This window comes from Arvicola amphibius, chromosome 2, assembly GCF_903992535.2.
Source record: "Arvicola amphibius chromosome 2, mArvAmp1.2, whole genome shotgun sequence".
NCBI lineage: Eukaryota > Metazoa > Chordata > Mammalia > Rodentia > Cricetidae > Arvicola > Arvicola amphibius.
Window position 1 is genome coordinate 189,734,923 of NC_052048.2, and position 9,423 is coordinate 189,744,345.

At 37.8% G+C, this 9,423-nt stretch overlaps 1 protein-coding gene across 1 annotated transcript; it reads left to right on the plus strand.

Annotated features, from left to right (window-relative positions):
• The first annotated feature begins 370 nt into the window (after window positions 1-370).
• LOC119808357 (olfactory receptor 6B1) lies at window positions 371-1,306 on the plus strand. Its single transcript, XM_038320818.1, has one exon. It carries the CDS (start codon window positions 371-373, stop codon window positions 1,304-1,306), a length of 936 nt encoding a protein of 311 aa, XP_038176746.1.
• The last annotated feature ends 8,117 nt before the right edge of the window (window positions 1,307-9,423 follow it).

Here is a 9,423-nt window from a genome sequence, read left to right on the forward strand (position 1 = left end):
TTTGCAGAGGCAGTGGAGGATATTAGACAGCACATGACTTTAGGCTTAGACTTGAATACAATCCTTTTCCTCCTCTCAGAGAGAACATAGAAGTGTACTTAACAGCTCTCTAATAACATATTATTAAAATAAAAGTAACAGGGTACAGGTAAAAATGCTATGTAGGAAATTGAGGCAGAGTTTGATATATGACAATTATGTCTGTCATATATTAATTATTAGTCTATCTAATTAATAATATGCTGTTAATAAGCAACTGTTACTGCTGTTGGTATGCAAAGAAGGCAGGGATGAAAGATGTTTAATAGACCATGGACTCTGACCAAGTGACTTTTTTTTTCTCAGAAGAGCTAAATCCTGTGTGTTTGATATGGATTTGGAGAACCAGACGCAGGTCACCCATTTCATTCTGGTGGGGTTTCCTGGGAGCTTGAGCACACGAACAGCAGTGTTCCTGATGTTTCTTGTGGCCTATATTCTGACTGTGGCTGAAAACGTGATCATCATCCTACTGGTGCAGCAGAACCGGCCACTGCACAAGCCTATGTACTTCTTCCTGGCCAACTTGTCTTTTCTGGAGACCTGGTACATCTCTGTGACTGTGCCCAAGCTTCTGTTCAGCTTCTGGTCCTTGAGTAACAGCATCTCCTTCACCCACTGTATGATACAGCTTTACTTCTTCATTGCACTCATGTGTACGGAATGTGTGCTCCTGGCTGCCATGGCCTATGACCGTTATATGGCCATCTGCCACCCGTTGCACTACCCCACCATCATGAGCCATGGGCTCTGTTTCCGCCTGGCTCTTGGTTCCTGGGTCATTGGCTTTGGCATCTCGTTGGCAAAGATCTACTTCATCTCTCGTTTGAGTTTCTGTGGTCCCAATGTCATCAACCACTTCTTCTGTGACATCTCTCCAGTACTTAATCTCTCCTGCACAGACATGTCTGTTGCAGAATTGGTGGACTTTGTCTTGGCTCTGATCATCTTCCTCTTCCCCTTGTCAATCACTGCTTTGTCGTATGGGTGCATCCTGGCCACTGTGTTACGCATGCCAACAGGAAAGCAAAAAGCCCTTTCGACATGTGCTTCCCACTTTGTGGTGGTCACTATCTTCTACTCAGCCACTATTTTCATGTATGCCCGACCCCGAGCTATTCACGCCTTCAACATGAACAAAGTCATTTCCATCTTCTATGCCATTGTCACCCCAGCCCTTAATCCTTTCATTTACTGCCTAAGGAATCGGGAGGTCAAAGAAGCTCTGAAGAAATTGATCAGTTGCCAGGCTATTAGATCTGACTAGTCTGTAATGACTGATTGGAAAGAAAAGATTATCTTCTCTGTGTTCCTATATCCTTTCTCTTCCAATACCCTATCTAAAAATTGATGATATTAATATGATTACAACATGTCCACACCAAGTTTGGACCCTTGTATGTATTTATGCATAAGAACTGTACTTTAAGGACACACACACTATGTAGATACCTATAAAAAGAATTCTTTTTAACTCTAATCCAACATAGAAGTTATAAGGTTTTAGAAAATTAAGCTAAAAAAGGTGTGGTATTGTACTATGTGGCTTGGCCTAATTTGGGTCCTATAAACAGAACAGTTCTGAGGTTAAAAGATTCCATGATGCCCTTGATTTCCCAGTTATGTGACTTGCAGAGGAAGTACCTTCCTCAACAGTCCCACTGTCTATGTGCTTGGGGTCAGTGACAGAGTCTAGAAGGCAGATCCTCATAGCCTTCCAAATCCTTTTTCTAACACTGACTTCTCCATGTAAGTACTCCTTGAGTAGTACTTTCTGCCCGACAATGCTTTTATAAACCTATGAGTGAATTGTACATTATGTAATCATATCTTGTAGTCTGATACAACTTATGCAGTTGCTTTTTCTTGAAGTCCATAATTCCCTTTAGAACATTTGTTTATATCCTTTGATTGATGAATGCAAGGTAAATGATGAATAAATCTTAAATATATTCAGTGTGGATCACTAGCCTTATTAATCCCCTTGTCTTCTAAACCCAGTATTTTCTCATTTATCCTCTTCCTCTCTTTTCCTTTCACAGCTTGTGCACAGATACAAGTAACAATACAATTTTAATGATTGACATGGATTTTTCTTTTGTGACAGTGATACTTAGCTCTTTTTATCTTTATCCTACATAAGAACTTTTCAATTAACGCTAGAGATATGCCTTGTTTCACAGTTTTGCCAACAGTGAAGGGAGTTCTACTGTAAGCTACATTCAACATAATGGCTCTAGAGGTCAGAATTTATTTTTTCTTATGAGCAGTTTTAAACAATAATATTTATTACACCAGTTACAACTTTCACCAAAGCTCAAAAAACACTTTGAAAGTAAGGAGTATTTAGGTGGGATTTCCTTTCCATTTTACAAATACCCAGAACAGATATTCACGGAAGTAAACAATATTTTCCCCCAAAATATTGATTGCAAAGGTCGAAAGCCCAGGTCGCTTGGTTCTGAGCTCTGGGTCCTTCCTCTAGTGCCTGTGTCTCCCAAAGGAAAAGAAGCTTCTTCCGAGGCCAGGTGTGCAGACGCTAATTGCAAAGGGACTGAGTAGATAATGAACTTCTACAGTAAGAAGCAGCTAGTAAAACAGAGTGGACACATGCGAAGCCCAGATCTTAGGAAAGGCAAGGAAAAAGGAGAAATAGGCATGTACTTCACTTCAGGAAATAAATGTGCAATAGCAAATGGTGTTCACAGGGAAAGGATTTAGTGTCAGGTTCTGGATGGATTTCCTTTTCTGAGTCGATAAAATGTAGCTATGAGTGCCTTTAAATCCCATGTATATAAAAGAAATTATGTTCTGAATAATTCATATGAATCAAACTATCAGAGCACTGTCCAAAGGGAATATTAAATGCATGTCTGAAACATAGGCAAAAAAAAAAACTCCTGTAGAGATCAGAAAACCAAACCAGAACAAAGCAATAAAAGTTACAGGCCATAATCTAAATTTTTGCTCTGGATGTATTTTTACAGTGGGGCCTTGAAAGAACTGTTCATACTTTCTGGAACACTGATTCCTTATATGCAAAACAGGAATGATTATGTCTGCTCTGCTTGGCTTGAACAATGCTTGTGAGGCACATCTAGTATGATCCAAAGGCCTTGGCTATTCAGTGCCTGGGATAGTATAAAATCTAAGAAAGTGTCCTTTGATTGGGACTTGCATGGAGAAATGAGCAGGAAGGGGTGTGTTATTTCACTTGTCAAAAATTATCCTATACACACTGATTATGTCCGTGGACATAACCTGGAAGATGGCAAAACCAAGGGAGTGTCTGTTTTTCTATAATTTCCATGATGTCTGAGTAATAGAAAGGGTATGATGGGGTGGATTTTTATGGGGAGTGTAAATTTTATTAAACTGTGTTGCAAAGAACAAATGAGAATTAGTAATGCATCCTTGACCTCTTTGTGAAAAGAATCCCTAATGGCATAGCGGGAAATTACAGGGTACAATTCAGAGTAATGCAGAATCTGCCTCAACAGAAAGAATACAATTCTGGGAAGTTTAATAGGTAAATTATGACAAAACAAGCTATTTGCAATATGCAACACCACATTTTTTTCTGTCTTTAATGCCACTGTGACCATAACACTTAACTCTTTAAATTATTGTTCAAGGAATTGAGAGGTCAAAGAAGTTAGTTTATTGTCAGATCACTGAATCTGACTAGTATGCTATGATTCATTAGAAAGAAATGATTGGCTGCTTGTTTTTGATATCCTTTCTCCTTCAATGGCCTAACTAGACATTGATGGTATCAATATGATGTCATTATATTTACACAAATTGTGGACCCTCATGTTTATGTGTTCATGTGGTTTGAACTCTAAGGATACACACACACACACACACACACACACACACACTATGTAGATACCTAGAGAATGAGTTCTATTTAACTCTAATCCAACATGGAGTGTCTAAGATTTTAGGGAAACTCATTACTAAGTTAATTTGGGTAAGAGGTAGGAGTGTGTGTATAGGACTGCTTCAGAAAGAAAGAAAAAAGAAAAGTTCTGAGGCCAAAGTTAATGTCCTGTGCTTTCTGGCCCATCTGTTAGCCCATGGCAGAACACCAGCTTCCCCAACAATCCATTTATGCCAGACTGTTGTATTAAAGTGAGTTTATAGTGAGTAAAGATGATACAAGTCTGGTGGTCAGTTGACACAGAGGGCAAGCTCTGAAGTTATGGTTATTACCAAGCAAATTTATAAAGATTTTTATAAAATTAAAAATAAAATATTGATTTTACATATATTTCATGAATAAAAATAAATCTTTAAAAATATAATAAGAACAAAAAATTTTCCTGTTGCATAGAAGACTGAAGACATGGTTTGATTTAAAAGTATGATTCTATCAGAGACTGTTTGGTTAGTTAGGGTGCCTGTTTCCATCTGCTCTTGTTACCTTTTCTTTCTAAGTCATACTCGGTTTTCCTTTCTTTTTTCCTTTTATTGAAAATAAATTAATTTTCCTAAAATAATATGTCCTAATTATGGTTTCTCCTCCTTTTACTCCTCCAAGTTCCTTTCCACCTTCCCTCCCATCTGGATCAACCCCTTTCTGTCTCTCATTAGGAAGCAAACAAACTTCTAGGGAGGATAATAAAATAAATTTTAATATAATAGTCTAAAACAAAAATTAACACACTGTAATTGGATAAAAAGAAGAAGCAGAAGTAAAATAACCCAAGAAATGGCGCAAGAAACAGTTGTAGAAGCAGAGAACTAGCTGGGCATATGGTAGCACATGACTTTAATCCCAGCACTTTGGAGGTAGAGGCAGGAGGATCTCTGTGAGTTCAAGGCCAGCCTGGCCTACAGAGTTAGTTCCATTACAGTTAGAGAAACCCTGTCTTGAAAAAACAAAAACAAAAAGAGAGATTAAAAAAAGAAAAGAAAAGAAACTGAGAGCCACTTGTTTGCACACTCAGGAGTCACCGAAGAACACTAAACTGGAAGTCATAATATACATTGACAGAATTTTGTATTTTGTATTTCTGCATCTCTGGGATGATGCCCACTTGATCATGGTGGATGATCTTTTCAATGTGTCCTTGAATTAGGTTTGCCTCTATTTTACTCAGTATCTTTGCACCAATGTTCATGCGGGAAATTGGTTTGCAATTCTCTTTCATTTTTGAGTCTTTCTGTGGTTTGGGTATCAGGGTGACTGTGGCATCATGAAAAGAATTTGGCAATGTTCCTTCTGTTTCTATTTTGTGGGAAAATTTGAGGAACAGTACTATTAGCTCTTCTTTGAAAGTTTGGTAGAATTCTGCACTAAAACCATCCAGCGCTGGGCTTTTTTTGCAGATTGGGAACTTATAATGACTGCTTCTATTTCCTTAGGTTTATAGGTCTATTTAAAGTATTAATCTTGATTTAGTTTTGGTATGTGGTATTTGTCAAGAAATTTGTCTATTTCTTTTAGATTTTCAAATTTTGTAGAGTATGGGTTTTGAAATATGACCTAATGATTATCGGAATTTCTTCAGTGTCTTTTGTTAGGTCCCCCTTTTTGTTTCTGATTTTGTTAATTTGGATATTATCTCTCTGTGTCTTGCAGTTAGTTTGGATATCTTGTTGTCTTTCTCAAAGAAACAACTCCTTGTTTCAGTGAGTCTTTGTATTGTTCTCTTTGTTTCTATTTTACTGATTTTAACTCTGAGTTTGATTATTTCCTGTTGTCTGCTCCTCCTGGTTGTGTTTGCTTCTTTTGGTTCTAGAGCTTTCAGTGTGCCTTGAAGTTGCTAGTATGTGATTTCTCTAAATTATTTATGACAACACTTGGTAATATGAATTTTCCCAAGCAATGCTTTCATTACGTCCTATAAGTTTGGGCATGTTGTGCATTCATTTTCATCGAATTTGAGGAAGTCTTTAATTTCTTTTTTTATTTCTTGCTTGACTTTGTGGTAATTCACCTGAGCTTTGTTCAGTTTCTATGAATTTGTATGCTTTCTATAGCTTGCATTGTTGTTGAATTCCAATTTTAATCCATGGTGATATGACAAAATACAGGGAGTTATTCTAATTTTTTGTGTCCATAGAAACTTACTCCATGACCAAATATGTGAACAATTTCGGAGAAGATTCCATGAGGTGGATTTTTCCTTTGATAAATATGAAATGCCCTTCTCAATCTCTTTGGATTAATTTTGGTTTGGAGTGCAATTTTTTATGTATTAGGATAGCTACATCAGCTTTCCTCTTAAGTTTGTTTGACCAGAAAATCTCTTTCCAACCCTTTATTCTGAGGTAATATCTATTTTTGATGTTGAGGTACATTTCTTGCATACAGCAGAAGGATGGATCCTGCTTTCATATTTATTCATTCGGTCTGTTAGCCTGTGTTATTTTACTGGTGAATTGAGTCCATTGATAATGAGAGATAGTGTCTTATAGTTAGGACTTCTATTGCTATGAAGAGACACCATGACCATGGCAACTCTTATAAAGGAAAACATTTAATTGGGGTGGCTCACTTACAGTTTCAGAGGTTCGGTACATAATCATCACAGCTTGGAACATGGCAGTGTGTAGGCAGACATGGTGCTGGAGAAGTAGCTGAGAATTCTAAATCTTGTGGGCAACAGGAAACCACTAAGACACTAGGCAGTATCCTAAGCACAGGAAACCTCAAAGCCTGTCACTTCTTCCAATAAGGCCATACCCACTCCAACAAAACCATACCTCCAAATAGTGCCATTCCCCATGAGAATATGGGGGCTAATTACTTTCAAACTATCACAGGTATTAATGACTAGTGATTCAAGTGATTGTTAATTCCTGTCATTTTATTGTTGTTATTGGTGGTTGTGGTGGTGGTAGTAGTATGTGTATATGCTTCCCCTTGTTGGACTTTGATGGTTTGGGATTATCTATTGCCTGTGTTTTTATGTGTCCAGTTAACTTCTTTGGGTTGGAGTTTTCCTTCTAGTATCCTTATAGTGTTGGATTTGTAAATAGATACTGTTCAAATTTGACTTCATCACGAAATATCTTGTTTTCTCCATCTATGGTTGCTGTGGGAGCTCCTTCAGCTCCTTCAACCAATAGCCTTTAAGAAACCAACCCACTTGGGAATGGACTCTTATGCTATAAATGCAGCTGTAAAGCTTGTGCTCACTCTCTTGCTACTGGCTCTCACATCTGGCTGCTAGACTCTATTCCTGTTCCCTGTCTGTGTAGAGGACTGTGATCTAGAACAGTGATCTGTGAGTCTCCCCCAAATAAATAACCCTTTATTATATGTGATTCTGAACTAGTGTGGGGTTATTTTGTATCTTTTGCCATCATCTGATGCCCAAATATGCAGATCAGGCCACACTTTTTGGGATTGGTCCCCCAGCTGCATTGGGCACTGACTTTTCTGCCTCTGGCTCTAGCCAGCCCTTAGAAGCAGCAGGCTGCTGCTCAGATTTCCCTAGCTTGCAACCCACACAAGTTTTATGCCAACCTATACACTGATGCCTGCAATCCCCATGGTACACACAATCTGCAACACACAATGATGGAAAACTTTGGGTTTTCTCTTTTTCCTGGGCCCCAACTCTTAGAATCATTTGATCGTCTTAATAACTGCTCTTATTTGTTAAACAAAGCATATTTTTCAGTACCTAAGTAAGCAATATGTGCTGTATGCTGCTGCATGGGCCACGTGTTTGCAATTGCAACACCTGCTGGCTGAAAACGATTATTACACTTACTCCAATTCATTGTAATTGCCTTATGACAGGAAAGATCTGAAAAACTACAAAAAATGACTGATAACATCCATGAGTTCAATAATTATTTTGCTTATACTATGGAAGGTATTCTGCAAGACTTACATGATTTTCCTTCTACATCCCTTTATTTGATTCTAGGAATTGGCTTTGTTTTTAATATTATCTCATTTTTTTAAAATAAGGTTCAATCCTACAGAGAGGGATAGCATCAATTTGACAACATTATCTGAAAGAATATGTGCTGTTGGATTTAACTATTGGAATTTGTTTAAAAAGTTATGATAGATTAATGGATAAGATATCTCTCCAGGAAGGTAATATGCACACAGTCAAAATTATGTCCAAGGATGAAACATTATCTTTACTGGACAAGTTTCATACCTTGGAATCCTCAGTGAGGACATTAGAACAGAACACTGGACAAGGGATTCAGACTTTACAAAAGCCAGTAGTAAAAAGACTTGAAAAGATTGAGGAATTTATTGAAATTGATGAGCAAGGACAGAAGGTACAATGACAGGATGTAGCTTCATCAGTACATGCCAGACCATGGAATGACTTACACAGAGTTTCAACTGCAAATTTGCTAATTTCCTCAGAAAGACTATCTGGCACAAATTACCCTAAGGTAATCAAAGAATATGCATGGGAACCAATATGTATGAGCGACTTAAAAGAAATAAAACTAACAATAGTTTTTTTTTATGGGCTACATTCACCATTTGTCAGGGAAATGGTGGAAATGTGAGCTTCAAACACTAAAGATACCCCACACAATCAGCTTCAATTAATCTTAGCAATCCTACAAAATGGACCTCTGACGCTTTGGAAGTGTTATTGGAGAAAAGAGGCAAAAATATTAGAGCAACAGGGAAAGCAAACTTGAGACTTCCCAAGATCAAATTCTTGGTGAGGGTCAGTACTCTGATCCTCAGGAACAGGCTCACTATGAGGAACACACCTTGTCCCTATGTATCACAGCAGCTTTATATGTTTGGGACAGAACTCAGACTAAGAAAGAGGACTGAGTCATATGTTAGGGTTAAACATGGCCGGAAAGAACCCTTTTAACTACTTCTTACAAAGATTAACTAAAGCTGTACAAGTAGGAGTGACAGACCCTGAAGCTAGATGTGTACTAATTGAATCCTTGGCTTTTGAAAATGCCAACTTAGAATGTAAGAAGATCCTTGGGCCTTTAAAGATTAGATCAGCACCCATGAATGAATGTATCTTGAATACAATGAATGTTGAAACATTTGATTATAGTACTGAGGCATGGGTAGAAGAAGCAATTTCCATGAGGAGACACCAAAATGCCAAATATTTAATTGTGGAAGAATAGGACACCTTAGAAGGGACTGTAAACACAAAATTCCTAGGAATAATATCTCCTCTAGGAATGGCAAGAATAGGAGGATTCAGCTTTCTGGTATATGTAGGAGGTGTGGCAAAAGCCAACATTGAACTAATGAATGTAGATTGTCAAAAGACAGACAAGGCAACCTGATACCACCAGAAAACTCCTTCGGGGACTTCTTACAGTTCACAATGTTAAACAAGGTCCAGTCATTCCCAGTCACTGTGGAGAACATGTCTCACCAGGAAAATTAAACAATCTAGTGCCTAT

What these genes read in the sequence shown, in the direction of transcription:
- LOC119808357 (XM_038320818.1), top strand. Translation starts at nt 371, where the DNA reads ATGGATTTGGAGAACCAGACGCAGGTCACCCATTTCATTCTGGTGGGG.